We start from the raw sequence: 20480 nt of genomic DNA on the forward strand, positions 1-20480 counted from the left end.
TTGTTTATGATCAAGACGAATTAATTCCCCGGCCATTGCTAACATGATCAAATATTTTTGAAATTATAAAAAAAAATAATACTAATTTAGAAAAAAATTAAAAAGAAAAAATTAATTAAAGAGAGCTTTGAGAAATTTAAGGAGAAATTTGAGAGCTTTGAGAAATTTAGGGAGAAGTTTGAGAGTTTTTTGCCAAAATTTGAAGAAATATTGTGTGAAATAATAGGATGAGGGGTTTTATACTTTTTTTTTACCGTTCGACCCCTCAATGGTCAAAAAATAAAATAGTTGTTGGGGAAAAACATGGAGCAAAACGCACCCTTGGGGGAGCGATTTTGCCATGTCAGCAAAGCGCGTCCATGTCAGCACATTTTGCTGAAATTTCACCCTAAAACGCTCTAATATGGATGAATTTTGCCAAAAAAGGCCCTTTTCGGTAAATAATGCAAAAATTGGCTCATTTCTGTAAATATACTTAGAAATGGGCCTTTACAGATAAATTAGTCGTAAACTCCATTGTATTGATAATCTACCCCATAAGGTCTGTCATAGGGCTAAGGAGAGGCCTGTCAGGCTATGACGTGATAGTATGATGTGTGGTTCACACTAACATGTCTCAAGCAGTTAGAGGAGGTTATGAAAGACCTTAGAGTAGTGGAAGAACTTGGAAGGAGTTGCTGGTAAAAAAGTACCCTACCTCTTCTTAGAGAAAAATGTAATTTACATAAAGGAAGAGTGGCATGAGCCGTATTCTATCGGTGATGTACCCTTGTAGGGTTGGTTGTTGGGCTAGGGAGAGCTTTATCAAGCTATGACTGGATGATAACGTGTGAAGTTGATAGTAAAGTTATGGAGAGTCTTATATAATAGAAAGGATTTTCAAGCGAACTTCATGAAACTTGACATTAGTGTCTAATTAGACTTAACATTGAGACTTGATCTAAGAGATGCTCATGTGTGGAATGCATAGGAATCTTGAGTTGAACAAGCTATTTCATGGATGGGTCGTCATTTTAGATCTAAGTAGTTGACTCAATAAGAGTCTTTGAGCGAGGTGGTTAGGATACAAATATGAAATGGAGAAAAGTATAAAATATTTCATAAAAATAAAATATAAGTGATAAGTTTCGAATCTATTAAATTTAATTTATTATGTCTAAAAACAAAGTAAACTTATAAATAGAGTAGAGTCGAATCCCACAAAAATCGAATAAAAATAAATAAATTCTATTGTGACTAAAAATTAATTGTGATACAACTAAATAATCTGCAAAGCAAATATATAGGAGGTTTAATTATTATAAAAACAATAAAATAAATATAAACAAGAGAAAGTAAATGTAAATTAGCATAAATTCAAAATAAGAAAGAACTAATATCATGAAAACTTGAAGCTTACGGCCAGTTCTGCATTGTTTTTTAAAAGCACTTCTGGCTCCAAAAGCACTTCTGAAAAAAAAGCTGCGCAGAACAAGCTGCTTTTGGCTGAAATTTTTAGCTTTTCAGAAGTGCTTTTCAAAAGCACTTCTGAAAAGGAGAAGCTAAAATTTTTAGCTTTTCCTCCCCAAAAGCACTTTTAGTGCTTAATTACTTTTTCACTTCTCTAATAACATAGTACTTTTCATTTTTTTTTCTTAGTACTTAATACAAATGTGTTAAAATCATTAATTAAAAATAAAAAATATTTTTAAAATACTAATTACAAATATTTAATAGTTATACTTAAATATTTAAAATATAGTTTATATATTCTTATTAAATTTTATAAATAATTAATATTTCTTGCTTAAAAATATTTAAAATTTATATTTTATATATTAAAATATTAACAAGAAGTTATAATAATTTTTTTATATTCTTACTAAAATATAATAATATTAACTAATTTAAATATTATTTAAATGTATATTTGTTACTTGATAATAACATGTCTAAAATGAACATTTTATTTCTCAAAAGCACATTTTGACAGCAATGCAAAACACTCAAATTTTAAACCAAATTTTTCAAAAGCACTTTTCCACAGCACTTTTCAAAAGTACTTTTCAAAAGCACTTTTCAAAAGCATTTTTCAAAAGCATTGCCAAACTAGCTCTACGTGTGATGCCAGCCTCGGCGGTGGGATTGATAATATATTATAAAATGTCTTCTATTCAATTCTAATTAGATTTGGTCATGAGTTGAGTTATTCGTCCAGATTTAAAGGTCTACTCGAATAGTGAAGGATTTTAGATAAAATATGGGCTCAAAAAATATGTTTAGACAAAAAAAAAAGACTCGTTTTCTAAATAGGACAAGCCTTGAGTAGGATTTTTTGGCTCGAGTCCTGCCCGGCTCAAATAAGCTATTTTGTTGTTGCTTTGTTGTTATTTCACTGTTGTTTTGCTACAACTTTACTATTATATTACTATTATTTTGTTGTTATTATTTAGATATTATATATCTTTTATTTTATTGTTAATTTTGTTATTATTTTTGAGGTATTTGTTTACTAAATTACAACTATTTTAATATTATTTAAATATAATATTATTTTAATATATTTTTAATTTATTGGAAAATATTTATTTTAATTTTTTAATGAATTTAATATATTATATTTTTTAAATTTATTTTTATAAAAAATAATTTAAAAATTTGAATAGGGAGTAGTCGGATGAGATTCGGGTTTAAGTATATATTATACATGTGTAAATTTATGAAATTGAATTGTTATTATATCTGTGAAGACGTAGCCAGTTAGGTTTGGAACTGGATTCTTTTTACTTTGTTTTTGGGGGGGGGGGGTTATAGTCAAAGATTATTGCTATTTATGTTGGCTGAGGTTGAATTGTTCTGGTCGCATCAAGGCTTGTCAAAACCGCAATATGACTTCACATCTATCTCTTCACATTAAATTATTACAAAAAGAAGAATAGCCACATGTTTAAGAGTCCCCACTATTCATTTGGTTTTATCAACTTTTAATTATTTAGTTGGGATTAAATTACAAGTTTTTAATTATTATATTAGTTTTAAATTTTCACATGAAATCATTCTAAACTTTTGTTTGGTTAACGATGTATAAAAGAATTTAAGTAAAAATATAAGTTAGAAATAGATTTGGATAAAAAATAATACTTATTTTTTAAACGGGTCGAGTCTTGAATAAAATTGTTTTATTTGAGTCCGATTTGAATCAGTCTAAATTTTCTTTTTTTGCTACTGTTTTGCTGTCATCTCGTTATTGTTTTGTTATTATTTATTGTTATTGTTTGAATATTGTATAACTCTTGTTTTATTATTAATTTTGCTACTATTTTAGTCGCATTTGTCTTAGTGCTATTTAAGTTTAAAACTTTTTTTAAATATACTTTCAATTTGTTGGAAATGTTTATTTTAGTATTTTTAATGTATTTGATATATTATATTTTTTAAATTTATTTTTTATAAAAATAATATAAAAAATTACTATAGGTAAATCGGATCGGACTTGAGTTCAACATTTTTAATCTAGATTGTAATTTAGACAAATTTTAAGCCTATTTTTCAATTTAAATCGAACCCAAACCTAAAATATAAATCTAAAATTTTAAATTGATCTAACTCAAAGCTGATCCAGCCCAAAATCATTTCTAATTAACAGTGACTGGGAAAAAAATTCATGGAACTAATGGAAAAGTTAGTAGAAGGGAGAAGCAGACGCATAAATGAATGGTAGGGATTCCATAACCATTTGCAACCACAAGCTATTTAAGTAACCAATCTCTGCCACTTCTCCAAATGAAAGGAACAATATTTATATAAGAAAATATTATATGAGTTAGTATTATATTAATATTTGTTATTTTACAATCTAAATAAACAAAAAAAGTCAAAAACTTAATAAAGAAAAGTAGGAAATAATTTAAGTAATAGATTTTACCTTTGTGTTGACAATGGAAAGAAGGCTTAAGGTAGTCATATCTGCCTCTAGAGATAAAGCCTTTCCCATCCACTCAATGAAATGTGAGAGGAATGAATGATAAGCTCTCACTTAATAAGGTAGATATTAAATAAAAAGTTTTTTCTTAAATACTATATAATTAAAAGATGAATATTCATACACACGATAAGAGTATATTCATCCCACTCACACACAGTTTGATATTATGTTCCTCCGAAGACGTGGATTCATGTGGATTTCAACGATTAAACATCCCTAGTTACTTAGCCATTAATGAAAGCTCATTAGAACAAAAGCATTTTTAAGTGTAGAGATAATGTATTTACTAGAAACGGAGGTGAAATTGCACAAATTACAACCTATAATACATAAACGGTTCAAAGAAGATACGAAGATTAAATTATAATTAAGGGTGTTTGGTTCAAATAATTTTATACTTTTGAAGATAATATAAATAAATATTGCTATTTCATTTGGATTTTGAAGGTTATGTTCATAATTTTACATTCTTTATAGTACCGAGTTTCTAAAATATATGAAATAATCTGAATATTACTTCTACCTTAGCCAAGTTACTTTGGTAATGTTAGATTTTTGACACTTTTACCCTCATACTTAATGATTTTTTTTTCATTTTAATTAAATGAAAACTAAATAATATTAAAATCAACCAATCAAAATTTCCGATTCTTTAGTATATTCTTCAAATATATGTGTATATTTATTAAATTAACATTTTATGTATTATATTCTTCCTCAAATGTTACTTTTATAATATTTTACCATTTTGTCAATTAAACAATAAAAGCTTACATTCCTATCAATTAAACCAAAAAAGATAATGTAACATAACTAGTAATATTTTAAGTAAATTTGCATTCCAATAATCTAGTTATCAGAAATAAATTTATATTTTATCAATTAAATAGTCGAATATTTAAAGATTCAACACTTACGGAGGAATACCATTCACATCGATTTGGAGGCAATCACAGAACAAAGTATAACCTGCAACTTTAATCTTTTATTTATTTATTTGAAAAAACTTGGTGTTGATAGTAGTATATGGAAGGAAGCAGTGAACTGAAAGAAAAAGGACTTTGGAAGCATCTTTTGAGGTTCGGCAAAAGGTGACAAATTCAATATGATAGTGATTTGAAGGAGAGTTTTTATTTAAATGAGGGAATCTGTTAGCTATTCTTTTGAATAAATACTTTATAAAGTATTTAGAAGACTGAATTCATAAAAGAAAAATGTTAGAAGTTGTAATCAAATTAATTATTCGACTCAATAATTAACTATATTATTCATTATTAAATTTAACATTTATTGTTAATTTAATAAAATAAAGATAAAACTAATTGATTCTTAACTTGATTAGTGTTGATATTGTTGCTAGTGCAGGAGGATATAGGTTGGAGTGGACTGAAGTGCATGAAAAGTTTTCAATAATTCTAGGTTTTGTATCAAAAGAAACAGATGAATGTACATAAATAATATTAATCTATTAGTGCCATGATGTTTCTTTAGATAATTAAATACAAATTTATCAAAAAAATAAATAGAGAAAAATTTAGAATATGTGAACTTAAATCTTATCTGAAAGAAAGAGTTAAGCATAATTTAGAAGAAAATAGTGAATATCAGAGTGGTCCAAAGATGTGGAGAGCTCTGAGTAGTAATGTATCCAATTATGATGACATTTCACATCACAATATATTTTATATCATCAATGTACTTATGAATAAAAATAGTATAAGAAGACATTATAAATGGAAAAAGTGAAGATATTCTCATTAAATGGATTTGCCTGGAAATAATTAGAAATATTACACTCATCATTTCAAATTCTTCCAACTAAAACAAAATATCAGTTAGACAACACATATAAACAAGTTTTGATGAGATTAAAAAGGCTTTTATACAGTTCCCCACAACAGTATTTTCATTTTTTAGTCTTCCCCATTTGGAGAGATATGTGCTTATATTTTAAAAAAAATGAAAAAGTCATGATTGATTGTATTGCTCGTCTTCTTCGCCATACAGCAAGATCAAGGATTCAGAAATATACAATAAGAATAATACATTGAAGTAAAGCATCTTTGTTGTTAAAAAATGGCAGATGCTTAAAGACAACCGATGCCTCCCCCACAAGTTCAGAGTTCAAACTTGATGACTTGACGATGCACGGTAAATGTGGTCGAGATATGCCATAGGAACATACACTGCATTTGTGAGGGAGCTGTGGCGCCACCCATAAGATATGTAAACCAATGCCCCCATAATCAGCCAGATCGAAACCCGGATCCATGTCCCAACTCTGTTTCACAGAACCAAATGGGGTTATCAAAAGTATTTGATAGAATGCATCTGTCGGTTGATTTCAGCAAAAGGAAGAGAAGGTTCATGGTTGATTACTCACCCAAGACTCATTAGTAAATATGCGTTGATCAAAATGCAAGCTGCTGGTAAAAACGGAACAAACGGGCAAAGGAAACCTGTAAACATATGACAGATGACGGATATTATGTTTCAAACCGAAATCTCATCGATGTTTATTGCATAAAAACTTGAACATACCTCCTGTGTGCCCGAAGCTGTGCCTAGCTTCATCCTGGTTTAAACATGCAAGAACAACCAAACTGCACAACAGGATCGCTGCACCGACTGTGCCCAAACTGAAACGAACAAGGCTGACACAGCCCAACAGGACAATTAAAAGCATAAGAATGTTTGACTTATAAACTATGATATAATCATGCTTTGTCATTCCACATTCCAAAGAAATATGATATGAGATTCTCAGTCTATCCGCCTTGAGGACATTAAGCTCATGTCCCATCAGTCTGAAACAGCTCAATTCATGTTTCTCATTAAATTACATCCTCCACATGAAGGCATCTCATTTTTCTTTAGACTATCCATGCAAATAAAGAAACCCCTTCCCTTCCCCACCATAATGCACCCAAGCAAGCATTTGAGCTTACATGAGTGAGATGTGTCCCTACTACAAGAGCTAAAAGGCCTTAACAAGTCAATTAGTCGGCATGTGCATACTTAACAATGCAAAATTTAGGGAAGGGCAGCTTTCTTGAGAATGAGATTTACAAGCACCAGATGAAGAAACTAAAGTAGAAAGACTTCGAAAAAGTTGACAAACCTTGGAAGGTATTCAGCAGAAGCTGCAGATGTAAGAACAAGAACACCTATGCAGAAAAGGGCTATATTCCAAACTGCAATGTTCCTCCGTCTCTGCGGATTTTGTTTATCTGTAAAGGAATGTGAAGAAAAAATGCTATCATTAGAGAAAATGAAAACTACATGCGGTCACATGGTAAACAAATGCATTTTTCATTAATGATATAGGCTATGCTAATTCTGAAAGCAAAAGCAACAAAAACGGGCAGATTCTAGATAATAAGAAGGATGTACGAGTACGTTTTACTTCTTTGACTATGAGAGGTCAATACAGAAGGGATCCAAGGCCTCCTTTATTAACAAATATAAGCTATAGTTAAATTGTTGCATTTCTTTGCGTAATTTCATTCATTCTGCACACTGCCATCTGAATGAACTTGTATACCTTGATTACCTTCAGAGAATTGCTTTTCAATAAGAGGATACTGAATTGAAGCCTCCCCATGATCTGACTGACTTGGACTTTGCTCGACAATATCAACATCATTAAATTCTTTTCTTTCCATCGACTGACTATCATCATCAAGTTGCTTCCTCACTGAATCAATGAACTGTTGAAGAGATGATGGAAGTGGCACCTCTTCTGGAGGAGCATATCTGAGTATTAAGATCGAAATTGCAACAACAGTGAATGCAAGCAGAGTACCAACACTAACCTGCACCAGAGATAGAAAAAAGCATCTTATGCTTAACAGACATACATTCTTCGCCACAAACTTTTGTACTTCATAGTTAATTGGTATGAAACAACTTACCATCCCGGACAATTCCGAAACATCCATAAAAAAAGCCAATACTGCAGCAAGCATACCGGTTGTCACTGTGCTCTTTACTGGAACATGGGTGCGTGTACTGATGTCAGAAAAGAATGCAGGTAATAATCCATCCCTGGCCATTGCCATCAAGAGTCGTGGCTGAAGAAATATGCATAAAGTCAAACATGTACAATACCCCATCCTCGTGCAAATTTAGAACCAGTTAAGCAGCAATAGAAGGATGAACCAGAATTACTAATTCTAAGTAAATATCAACTTACCTGAGGAAGAAGTGAACCCATCAAACTTGCACAGAGAGCAGTAACTGCCCCAGCTGTGACTATGTATCTACAAGTATAAAAACCGAACATGGAGTTCGAAAGTAAGTTTTGGAGCGCAGGCCTTAAAACTTAAAGAATGAAACAACACCATGAACTACCAAAAGAATACAATGCTTACGCAGCCCACTGCATTCCGTTGGCAGAAAAAGCTGAGGAGATAGGAGTGTCTGGATTCAATGCATAGTATGGAACTAAGCCGACAATAACAACTGATACGAGCATGTACAAAATACAACACAGTGTCAAAGTCATCCCTATGCCCAACGGTAAATCTCGTAAAGGTCTTTTTGTCTGCCATGAAGAGGGGGAAAGGATATATATCAAAAAGAGATCATAATAAGGTGGCTTGTCAGCCATGCGAATCGACTCAACATAAAAGGACATATTAGTACTTAGGGTACTTATTTTATCTATGGTAAATCTCGTAAAGGTCTTTTTGTCTTCCATGAAGAAGGGGAAAAGGATACATATCAAAAAGAGATCATAATAAGGTGGCTTGTCAGTCATGCGAATCAACTCAACGTAAAAGGACATATTAGTATTTAGGGTGCTTATTTTATCTATGGTAAATCTCGTAAAGGTCTTTTTATCTGCCATGAAGAGGGGGAAAAGGATATATATCAAAAATAGATCATAATAAGGTGCCTTGATAGCCATGTGAATGGACTCAATGTAAAAGGACATATTAGTATTTTGGGTGCTTATTTTATCTATGGTAAAGAGAGATAATGGCAGGAGAGCATCATGAAAATCCGGTAATACCTCTTCAGCAGCACCAGTAACTGCATCAAAGCCTATATATGAAAAAAACACAATAGCGGATCCTGCTAGCATCCCATTTAGCCCAAAGGGGAAAAACCTGCAAACTTGAAAGGAAAACATAAAAAGGAGAGTAAAGCATACAAAAATAAAAAACTGTGCAAAGTCGAAGAAAAAATCATTATAGCTACCCGCCATGAAGTTCATAACCAACCCATCCAGTCTTGCAAGCCAAATAGCCACCAGCTACTATAATGAAAAGCATGGCACACACATTCACCGTTGTAACAATTGTTTGTACCAGTGAACTCTGTAATATCAAGTGTTAAATGAAAGCATTTACAAAAAACTAGATACACCTAAAACAGATAGAAAACCAATAGTCTACCTCCTTTATTCCGGCACACAGCAGAAACGTGACGATAAGAACTAAAATGGCTGCACAAGGATCCACCACAACTCCGAGCTGAGGGATTGTGTGACGAACCAAAAAGGCAGGCAGATTACCTTCACCTCCCAAAAATAAGGCCTGAAACACACAGCAATGAAGATCTTACAACATTCGCTCAAGTGAGGTAATAAATTACAGTATTATGCCAAAATTTTAGAAGTAAATCCTCACTATATTGGGTGATATGCCACCAGCAATAGCAGCACCACCAATTGTGTATTCTAGAATCAAAGACCAACCGATCAACCAAGCAACACTGCAAGTAACCACATTCTTACCTTACAAACCGAAATCAGATGCAATTATATAGAAAAACTGGAAAATATAAAATGATCCAATGATTTTAGTTTACCTTTCCCCTATGCATATATAGGTATAATGATATGCACTCCCAGCAGATGGGCAACGACTAGCAAGCTCTGCATAACAAAATGCGGAGAGTGCGGCAGCTAGTCCGGCAATGAGAAATGAAACAGTAAGAGCAGGTCCTGTGTGCTCTCTAGCAACTGTTCCAACAAGAACATATACCCCAGCTCCAATGGTTGTCCCTACTCCTGATTAATACAACATTCATTTAACAAATGTCAATGTGTATGAAACATCTAAAACGACTACCGCTATAGCTCCAAACATGAATTAAAATCCTTAAAGAAAACCAACAAACACCCATCACCCCCACATTCAACAAGCTCAGTATTCAGTCACCCTGGTTCCATCTCCATGACTAAAACTGCACTAAAGACCAAATTTTCAGAGAAACAACCAACACTTTTGCTTCAAAACAAAAACCAATAAAACAGGAGAGCACAGGAATAAACTGAAATGCCTATAAAACCAGAATATATATATATATCAAATGAAAATATGAGATAAGATGAACAAAAAATAAAATAAAATAAACCCAAATAGCAGAAGTACAAATTGAAGCAAATTAATAGCAGGAATACCAATGGCAGTGAGGTCAAGAGCAGTTAGTTTCCTGGCTAATTGGTGACCTTCTCTCCTTACATGGACCGAATCAACTTGTTTTCTTCTAACTAAGCTTTTGAAACCCTTTGAACACTTTGAAAGTAGTGCTTCACCCTTGTCTTGCATACTAACAATCATACTTCAAAAAAATTCCTTTTGTTTACTTCCTGTTTTGTTGGGTGAAAATTTTATTAGTAGAGAATAAAAAGAAAGAGCTTTTGATGAATTTACAGGAAACCCATATGACAAATAATGTTAAAGAATTAGAAAGAAGAAAGGTTTTTGACTTTTTGGAGATAACTGAGAGGCAGAGAGATAACAGCTTTGGTCTAAATATGGGGCGAACACGTCGTGGTTACGTGTAAAAGAGTCTTCATATTTATATCCCCATCCAATCTAAACAAAGAAACCATTAAAACAGCATTAATGCGATAACATCAGTTAAATTTTTGTTTTTTTTTTTTTTGTCAATTACAATTTTCTTCTTGTTGAAATACCATTCACAATTTAATATTGTACAACTCCATCAAAATAATTATGAAATAGCCTTTTTAAGTATTGATACTTAATGATAACTAATTTTTAATTACAGAATAAATAAATATATGATATCTTTTTTTATAAAGTTAAAACAATTTATTTTTATTTTATCTATAAAAAAATTTACTATATATATTTTTGAGTACTTTTTATTATATTAATATGAAATATATATATATTACTAATACTGGTAATTGAGGAATGTGAAAGTGAAAACTACATGCTTATGTAATGAAACACATAATCTGTTATGTATCGCATAATTTGATATATATATATGTAATATATATAATTGAAATTATATTTTGGCTTATTTCATAGTGAAAAAAGAAATTATGTAATACATATATTTATAAAATATATATAAAAATAATATATGAAATTTTGGTTAAATGATAAAAATATAATTACTAAAAAATATTGGGGTTTGAATTTAAATCTTATTATATTTATTCATATTTCTATTTTTCAATATAAAATATATAAAATAACAAAAATATTTTCAAAATATTATAATTTACTTTATAAAATAAAAGTAAACTCATCATTATCTAATTGACTCGTGACTCCAAATTATTTTTTGGATCATCATTATTCGACACCTAAAATATTCTATGCAAGAAACTAGTACTTACAGTTTGGATACAACTTTTAAAATTAAAAAAAAAAAAGTAAAATTTAAGCTTTTAAAATTGGAAAACATCAAGCCTTCTATCATGTATAGTTTGTTTGTATATAAAATTACAAAAGTGAAAGTGAGGCCTATAAAATACTTTAGCCAAAGATCCAATCAATCGCTTCAAAGGATTTTCTTGTTTTAAAGGAAAGAATAAAAGAGCTGCTTTCTGAACCTAATCACTGAATCCGTCTAGGTTCTTACAAGCGACAACATGAGAATCAACACGCATATATTTACATACAGTAATACTTTATGGTTGGTAAACATGATTTTCAATGGATTTTTTGTTTTCTTTTTTAAGATTATTTATTTAATATTTTTATACAAACCTAAAGAGCAAATTATACTGTAGCATGTGCCCAACATAAGTACATTGCAAAGGTAACTTAGTCACAGACACAACATACAATACAACAACATGAAAACATTAAAAGAAAAAAGAAACATTCATAAGATAGAGATAAAAAGAGGCCAAGGCAAATGTTTTCCTCGCTAATTAATAGTTTTTCTTTTCTTTTCTTTTGCTTTATCCCTATCTAATGTCCTCCAAAGTTAGTTGTAAAAACAATGTACCAATATTCCCATCAGCTGCGGCTGCGGCATCATTCCTCTCGCCTTGGACTCCCCTCGCCATCACCACCACCATCAAGCTGAACCCACATGCCTTGATTTTGTTCCCCTCCGTTTTCCCAGGTTTGTTGCCTTACACTCCGGTTAATTGTATCACCACCATCAGAAAGATGTGCCCACACGCTCCGGCTCTTTCCGCCACCACTGAATTCTTCCTCACATCCCGCAACGGTCTTGAGTAGCTCTGACTGCAGTGATGGGCAGTTTTCTTTGAGATACTCAAAACCGTCCGAACGCATAACAGCTGCACCGATAGAATAGTCAGAAACTGGACAAAGTTAAGAGTGCTGAGAACCTTAGGCTCTGCTCTTGATTCCAGGATTTTCACTAACTTCAGGAACTTCTGAAGAGCAAAAAGCCTCACAAAGAGGAAAGAATGGCCACATGAGATGATGTTATCTAAAAGACACTTTAATGATCTGGAATACTCGGTACTGACCTGACCCATGGGCTGGGACAGGCTGACTTAGGCTTGAAAAACATCGCAGAAGCCTGACCTCAAATAGGTAAGACCAGCAGGCTGCCCGGAGCCTGGGTCCATAAACAGCAAGAACCAGAAATACAAAATATGACCCTTCTCAGAAACTACGTTCATCATAAATCAGAATGCTTAGCATCATCTCAAGACATTTTCAGATTTGGAATACACACAAACATGCCAGGAAAGGGAAATACTACTTTTTTTCCATGTTCATCATAATTGTGAATGCTGAGAATCACCTCAAGACATTTGGAAAAGGGCCACCAGACTTTACCCTGCACATGGTGACGTCCAGTGCTTCTATATAACATAAAATTTGGAAAAGAGAAAAAAAAGAACTGAAAACTTACCAACAAGATTTTCAGCAGCAAATTTTAAGCAAACAGTTTTTAGATCCATGGCATGATGACGATCAGCCAGCGCTAAAATATTTGCGACTGAGTTCACAGATATATCCTTGCAGAGTACAGATTCGCACATCAGTCTAAGTCTAGGCAAGTCATATTTGTCGGCTGCTGCCAACAACTTTGCAGCCAATGCATCCGATACAGATGGCATAGAAGATGAACTAGTCCCAACGAACTCCTCATCATCAATAAGACTGTCTCTGTATATGAAGTGCAGCAAAGCCTGTCAAATACACATAATAGAGAATTTTAGGAAAATAAGACCACACCAACAGCAGATTCTAGTGCCATATAAAGAGCTAACATGAATTTAAGCAGAATTACAGCCAAATCTAAGGTAAGTGAAATGAGGTAACGCTTAGAAAGTGTTACCTTAAAAACCTTAGGCTCCATATCTGTAACAACTATTTCATTATCATCTTCCATCCGATCAGAAAATTCAGCTTCAAATACAGGAGACCTAGCAGCTAATACCAGCTTGTGAGCATGAAACTTTGCCCCAAACACATTAAAAGTAATATCTGACCCTTCTTCATTTTCCAATAAGATGCCAAAATGGGAACCGATATCAGACTCAGGGACCCGTATTGAGTGCAACCTTGGGCAGTCTGTTTCAGAAACCACAACACCAACAGTGCAATTTATTTTTAAGCAATCATCCTTGAGGAAATCAGATGTTTCAAGCATAGCCCGCCTGAAGAAACGCTTGTATCCCCTGAAAGCAAAGAAGACATTGAATTGATTTCAACCCATTGAAAGTGAAAATGAGTCAAGTGTAGGCAAGCAATTGCATTCAAAATATATGCTTCAAATAAGATAAGAGGGAAAAATAGAACCCTAGTCCCGAAAGAAGTATGACAGTAATTAACTAAAACTGGTGGGTAGGCCCAACTTAAATTATGTGAACAGTCCAATGTTGCTTTGTTTATATATGGTAAGCATAAATGTTACACGAATCTGACATATTCAAAAACCAGTAGACTACTCATAAAATAGAAAATAAATAACTAATATTATCATCCACGGTTAACTTTTTTTAACAATAAACAAGAAGTTGTAGTGGTACAATAATAAAAAAATTAAGGTGATAAACTCTTCATAAGAGATTCCTAGCTATCTTAAGCAATGATATGGTTATGTTCTATGTTGCTCCAACTCTTCATTTTCACTGAAAGATGTGTTGGACACATATTCGGATATGAATAAGAAAGTACAACTCTCCAAATGAATGGAAATACTTAGAAAAAATGAGCAGACCTTTTAGACACATACACGTAGCCAACATTCAACCCCAAGCTTGAGTAACGTCGGGTATGCATTAAAGTTGAAAAGTGAATAAGACAAAAATCAAAGGTTGAGTAACGAGAAGAGATTCTCCACATGGATGAAATCCAATGATCATAAAAATAGCTTAGTAAGCATAACTAATTGATATTTCATCTTATGAAGAAATAATAAATGTTAACTTCAAAAAAAAAAAATACTCATCTTATGCTCCCCTTAAGGGAACCAAGTATTCAACCCAAGAGATATGCTAGTAGTGCAAGGAAAAAGCAGGTATTTGTTCCTCATCTCCTTCCTTGCCCTCCTCATAACCATGCTGACACGAAGAGAGAGAGAGATATGGTAGCAAAACTCTAAAGAACAGAAGCATTATAAGGCACTGAGATATCTTCCTCCTTCCTCTTTCATGTATAGGCAAAGGAGTACATATGCGGAAAGAGTTCATGGAAGAGCAAGACGTAAAGTGGATCTCATAAATAAAAGCATATTCTGTAAGACTCTTCTCATTTGCTCTCAAAAGGGAGACAGATAATCCCCGTAAATGCATACATCCCATGCAATCCGGTGCATCTACCAGCTGGTTAATTATTTATTTGCGCATTTCAGTGAACATTTTTTTATTTATTATCCTATCTGTCTTATCCTAGTTCTATTTAAGTAAATTTCACTGTCTAGAGTTTTTTTCATTTTTTCCCATTCTGTAAAATGAAATTAAGTCCACTTTAGTTCCAAGTAGAGTTAATTTCATAAAGAGATGTTTTAACAGAATTTGCATGTCATGACTAAGAATTGACTGACCATTTCTTTGCTATTCTACCACTTAAGACAGATGCTTATTTAAGAATGTTAACAACGAATTTATGATGGAACTCTAACTCTAAAAATGGTACCAGCAACTTACTCCAATAGCATGAAGAGGCAAATAACCGCATTGATGGCTTATGTTTTGATAAACTTTAAGAGTAAAATGCAGGTTTGGCGGGAATAGAAATACCATGAACTTACAATCCCGAATTTTAATTAACATGATAACCACTCCCAAAAGAGATCCTTTCTTTTTTTTTCTTTGGTAAAGATTATTTGCTTCAATAGTGTAGTGAATACTTCACCTTCATTTTGACATAAAAACTCAGTAAAAAGTTGCATCATCCTTGAGTATGATATGACAAGTTTTATTCTTTCCATTAGTACCACTCAATATACCTAGATACAATCTATTCTGATTAATCCCTTCTATTAATCAATCCCTATCTAACAATCCCAATTTTTCAATTTGTTAATGATCCTTTTTCTCCATTATTTATTTTGTCACTGTCATTTAAAACATTGTACAAAATATCCATCACAAAGCTTGAGAACAAAACTTTAACAACAATCACAGACCAATAAACTAGAAAATATCAAAATTTCTGATTTTGTTCGGTACAAAAGGGAGCGATATGGCTGGAATCTAAAATTTGAATTCATATCCCCATCCTTATCACTTGAGCTGAGGGCAAGTAGCAAAATTATTCTCAATTTCCAGTGCATTTATCATACATCCTTCATCAAACCATCATTTCCCATTCACGTCTAATTCTTCAAAAGCATCAATATTTCAAATTTCCCCCTTTTTTTCTACACTCATTTCTTTAACCCGCTACCAAAATTCTTCAAACCCATCAACCAGAATAGTCCCTCCCAAAAAAAACCCTAAAATTTAACTAAGAATTTAAACAATAAATCAATCGTTTCCTTATTTTTTTTTTCAACAACCCTTCTACAACCCTTATTTCCCAAAAAAATAGAAAATTCTACCAAAAGCCTTTACAAAAAAACAAAGTTCATCGGTATTAAAAAGATAAAGCAATTTAAAAACGAAGAAGCAATTTCCTTACCACATACTTCCCCTATACTTAAGGGTATAAGGGCCACTTTCAAGAGCTCGATCGAAATGGCTATGAACTTTATGTTTCCCTTTCCCACTTTGATCCAAAAGAGTTAACTCGAAAAGGGCTCTAACATCTGTGCCTTCGCTTGCTAAAGCTACGAAAACGGAGACATAGGTTGAATGATCTTCTGGGTTTTTACCATCAGGATAAAAGTATATTGCCCATTGATAGCCTCCCACAGTGAAGCTCTCGCTGGCTATGTGTTTGCCAACGCCCATGCCTTTGGCTAAGGAATACCCTTTGATCGTGAAACGGTGGGAGCCATTGACGGTCTGGGTTACAGACCGGGAGCTTGTCGGTGAACCCAGAGGAGAGGGCATGGGTTGGGGGGAGTTTTTAGAGGTTTCTGGGATTTTTGGTTGTTTTCTTGGGAAAGTGAAAGAAAATTTTAGTCAGGAAACAGGGAATGATGAATTTGGCCTTCCTTTTAAAATTAATTGGATTTTTATGATTAACGGTGTGAATGGGACGAGAGAGGGTATTGGCTCGCCCACGAACGTTATGAATAGCTAAATCATATTCTAATTAGGTTTAATTCTGGTCTCAATCCCTGTACTCTTTACACCTTTAAAATCTAGTCTTTTTATTTTTAATTTTAGAAATTTATTTTTCCTCTTTTCGATTTAAATACTTGAAGTTCAATTAATAAAGTCGTTAAAAGATTTCATTTCAATTGCTTATGTGGTGCTTTTAAAATAAACAAATTTCTCACCTATCAATTTAAATTAAGTGAAAGTCATATAAGTACTTTTTTTTAAAAAAATAATTAATTTTTGTATTCTATATAATGGTATGATGGTTAAGGTATTCAATATTCACCACTCCAAATATAATCTGAGTTCAAATTGTACTAGTCGTGTTTGTTATTCAGGCTTTGTCCTGTTATTATTATTCTTTTCAGATATGTAATATTAGTTGTATAAATAATTTTTTTATTTTAAAAATATCACATGTAATTTAACGAAATACATTCTAAAATCTTATCAATTAGACTTTTAAGAAAATTAAATTTTAAAAATGTGAGTAAAGAGACAAGAAGCATACTTGAACTATAATAATTAATTAAATTAATTAATCCGTTGAGTTGAGAAATCAAATCGAAATTAATTAATATAGTCCAATATTTATTTTGATTTCTAAGTTAGAGGAGTTGAATAATGTAAATTGCCCTTGCATGTATGTTGAAACAAGAATAACATTTTTTATTTCACCAAAAACTAATAATTTCTTTATTTATTTTTAAGTAATGGTTTAATTTATGATTTGGTTTATGAAGTTTACTTGATTTTTCATTTTGATATTTAAACTCCTTTTATACATTTTGATACTTAAAATATCATTTTGTTATAGTTTTTAGTTAAAAAAATTAAATGATATTAAAAACATATTACGCTTTTGTCTTTTAAGTTAATTATACATACACCTAGCGAGCTTGCCTCGCATCTTGTTAATCTAATTAACCAAAGTTATGAGCTAAAGTCACTTTACGAGCTAAGAATATATGTGAACCTTGAATTTTGTAAAATTTCATTTAAATTATTTTGAGTTTTTAAAATTTTATTTTTATATCATAATTAGTGTCTAAGGATAAGATAAATATGTATTTAGCTTTCTCAATTTTTTTAAATTTGATTTTTTATTATAGAATTTATAATTTTTATGATAAATTCAGTACTATTTTTAGTTTAATTTGATAAACTAAGACAAATAAGTAAATAAATATTAATTTGGTAAAAGTAAAGTTAAATGCTTGCAATACCTTCAACCAAGAAGTATAATTGTATAAATAATATCTAAATATTAATTAGGTAAAAACAATAAACTTAAATAATTACAATATCTAATATAAATTGGGCATTTAGCTTCTTTTGCTTTTCTTAAATTTTGATGATCAAGATTATTATAAATTTAAAAATACCTTGTTAAAAGTAGGCTTAGACCATAAGATTAGACCTACTTTGAATATGTCTATTTTATACTAATATTCTGACCCTCTCTCATCTGTTTCTAGCTTTGCCTTTGACCCTACAAACCCAAGGCTTTGGGAGCTCATAACCTCGTGAATTTGAGACTCTGAATACTCACATCGTGAGGGTTGCATCCCTAACGTGAATAGAACACCTGCGAATTGATGATCACACATATGACAATTCATATCATGAGGACAAGAGATCAATAAATCGACTAGTTTCTAAGTACGGAACTAATATGCATTCTTTTTTAAATTTAATTGTACTTACTTATTACTTTATGATTAATGGTGTGAATGTGACAAGAGAGATTATTGGCGTGTCGGCAAATAATATAAATAGCTAAATTAATTTTTTTAGATATACTAACTAACTTTAATTATGCTTTCAGTAATATTCTTTATACATTAAATTGTTTTTTTTTAATTTTAGGAATTTAATTATTTCTTTTTTTTATTTAACAATTGAATTCCAATTAATAAGATTATTAAAAAAATTCCTCTCAATTAGATTAAATGCAGAGGGCGAAGTCAGAAAATCTTTTTAGGGAGGTCAAAATTAAATTGTATATTTTTACAATAGTAAAAATGCAATGTAACACCACTAACTCGTATTCGTTGCCGAAATAGGGTTACGGAGCATTACTAGACTTATCTCTTAAACAATCATACATTTCTTATTCATTTATCATAACCAAGTCAAAAGTCATTCAAATTCAGTCATATAGTCCTTAACACAAGCCCTCGAGGGCCAAAACAAGTATTAAAAATAATTCGAGACTAAATTGAGAACTCAAAGAAATTTTGGGAAAATATTGAAATTTTTTAAAGTATACGGACACACGCCCGTGTGGCCAGGCTATGTGTCTCACATGGCCAAGGGGCACTCTTGTGGCTCAAACCGTGTGGGCATTCGAAAAGGGATCACATGGCGGTGTCCCAGCCCGTGTCTGACCCTGTGTAACTCACTGGCTTGAGTCACACGACCAACCTACACGCCCGTGTACCCTTTGAAATGGCCTCACAAGTCCGTATGCTAGGCCATATGAAACTACTTACTTGATTTCTATAGAAGTATTAGGGGACACACGGCCGTGTCACCTGGCCGTATAGCTATTTAATACCTTTAGCTAATAGAACACAACTTTCGCACTTTACGCGATTTAGTCCGTTTTATCAAATTGAACATGTAAACGATAAAATGTCTTAACAAAATTTTAATACTATAATATTATCATGCTGCAAACCTCAAAATAATAATAAAATAAAATTTTTGACTTCGGATTTGTGGTCCCGAAACCACTGTTCTGGTTTTACCGAAAACGGGCTGTTACATGCAATTTCACCACTCTACTATATCTTTATAATTTTTAAAGGATTAAATCAAATATTTATCATTTTTAGGGAGGGCTAAAGTGCAATTTTACCTTTTTTTATTTAACTTTTTATAAATTTAAAAGGGGCCTAAATGGAAAATTTTTCATTTTAGGGAGGCCAGGGTCCTTGCTAGCCTCTTAGCTGCTCCCCTGATTATATGGTATTTTTAAAATAAAAAGTGTTTTCATGTAGTTAATTAAAAAATACGTGAAAGTAAATTTTTTAGTTTTTTAGTGATAATTACAAACATTTTCGCTTTCCTCCTCTTGATAAATACTTTTTTAAAAATAGACTTGTATTTCAAAAAAATAACCAGAACACCATGTTGTTCTATTTGCCGCTCTCTGGCACAATTTTTGTGTGTCTTTGGTTACACCATTTTCCAGTTCTCTTTTACGGTTACTGCTAGGTTTTCAAATTGGATTAGTACATCTATGGAGGATGAGAAGGCGAATCTGAATCTCACTGACGAGGAGGAGGAGGCTTTTCAAGAGGAATAACTCGAGACTGAAGAAGACTTTCGGTTTTGTTTGGTAAGAAGTTGCTTAACAGATAGTGTGGTCCATTTTCCATCTTTAAGAAACACCATGGCTGATTTATGGCATCCTATTAGGGGTATTGCTATTACTGATCTGGTTGAGAAGCGTTTTTTGTTTAAGTGTTTTTATGAAGTTGATCTGAATAAGGTTCTTGAAGGAATGCCATGGTTTTTCAATAACCATTTACTTATGATGATGAAGTTATAAACAAGACAAGACCCACAGGTATTGCCTCTTCATCATGA

At 32.0% G+C, this 20480-nt stretch overlaps 2 protein-coding genes across 5 annotated transcripts; both read right to left on the minus strand.

The window, feature by feature from the left end:
• Window positions 1-5813: 5813 nt before the first annotated feature.
• Window positions 5814-10746, minus strand: LOC107891281 (cationic amino acid transporter 4, vacuolar). Of its 3 annotated transcripts, none has more exons than XM_016816038.2 (14): window positions 10377-10746; window positions 9782-9983; window positions 9601-9685; window positions 9367-9507; window positions 9170-9288; window positions 8982-9078; window positions 8338-8510; window positions 8160-8226; window positions 7879-8037; window positions 7518-7779; window positions 7086-7194; window positions 6506-6618; window positions 6348-6423; window positions 5814-6245 (listed from the first exon to the last, which is right to left on the minus strand). In XM_016816038.2, exons 1-14 carry the CDS (start codon window positions 10534-10536, stop codon window positions 6089-6091), a joined length of 1920 nt encoding a protein of 639 aa, XP_016671527.1. In that variant the 5' UTR covers window positions 10537-10746; the 3' UTR covers window positions 5814-6088. The 3 variants fall into 3 exon arrangements, with proteins under 3 accessions (XP_016671527.1, XP_016671511.1, XP_040937480.1); XM_016816022.2 differs by having other exon boundaries at window positions 7509-7779; XM_041081546.1 differs by lacking the exon at window positions 10377-10746 and having other exon boundaries at window positions 7509-7779; window positions 9601-9702; window positions 9782-9977.
• Window positions 10747-11973: 1227 nt separating this feature from the next.
• Window positions 11974-16837, minus strand: LOC107891302 (BTB/POZ and MATH domain-containing protein 4). Of its 2 annotated transcripts, none has more exons than XR_005904960.1 (4): window positions 16297-16817; window positions 13508-13850; window positions 12687-13358; window positions 11974-12590 (listed from the first exon to the last, which is right to left on the minus strand). XR_005904960.1 is itself a non-coding variant. In XM_016816055.2 (4 exons), exons 1-4 carry the CDS (start codon window positions 16668-16670, stop codon window positions 12220-12222), a joined length of 1269 nt encoding a protein of 422 aa, XP_016671544.1. In that variant the 5' UTR covers window positions 16671-16837; the 3' UTR covers window positions 11974-12219. The 2 variants fall into 2 exon arrangements, 1 of the variants encoding a protein (XP_016671544.1); XM_016816055.2 differs by having other exon boundaries at window positions 11974-12491; window positions 13079-13358; window positions 16297-16837.
• Window positions 16838-20480: the final 3643 nt, after the last annotated feature.

Source organism: Gossypium hirsutum, chromosome A11 (genome assembly GCF_007990345.1).
Source record: "Gossypium hirsutum isolate 1008001.06 chromosome A11, Gossypium_hirsutum_v2.1, whole genome shotgun sequence".
Classification (NCBI taxonomy): Eukaryota; Viridiplantae; Streptophyta; class Magnoliopsida; order Malvales; family Malvaceae; genus Gossypium; species Gossypium hirsutum.

Excerpts from the sequence above, each read along its gene's own strand:
- LOC107891281 (XM_016816022.2), bottom strand. The coding sequence starts at position 10,536 with ATGATTGTTAGTATGCAAGACAAGGGTGAAGCACTACTTTCAAAGTGT. Across the intron at positions 9,984-10,376 it reads TCTTGACCTCACTGCCATTG|GAGTAGGGACAACCATTGGA; the intron begins GTATTCCTGCTA and ends TGTATTAATCAG. Across the intron at positions 8,227-8,337 it reads AACGGAATGCAGTGGGCTGC|ATACATAGTCACAGCTGGGG; the intron begins GTAAGCATTGTA and ends TTATACTTGTAG.
- LOC107891302 (XM_016816055.2), bottom strand. The coding sequence starts at position 16,670 with ATGCCCTCTCCTCTGGGTTCACCGACAAGCTCCCGGTCTGTAACCCAG. Across the intron at positions 13,851-16,296 it reads AAGTATAGGGGAAGTATGTG|GGGATACAAGCGTTTCTTCA; the intron begins GTAAGGAAATTG and ends CTTTGCTTTCAG. Across the intron at positions 13,359-13,507 it reads TGGAGCCTAAGGTTTTTAAG|GCTTTGCTGCACTTCATATA; the intron begins GTAACACTTTCT and ends TGTATTTGACAG.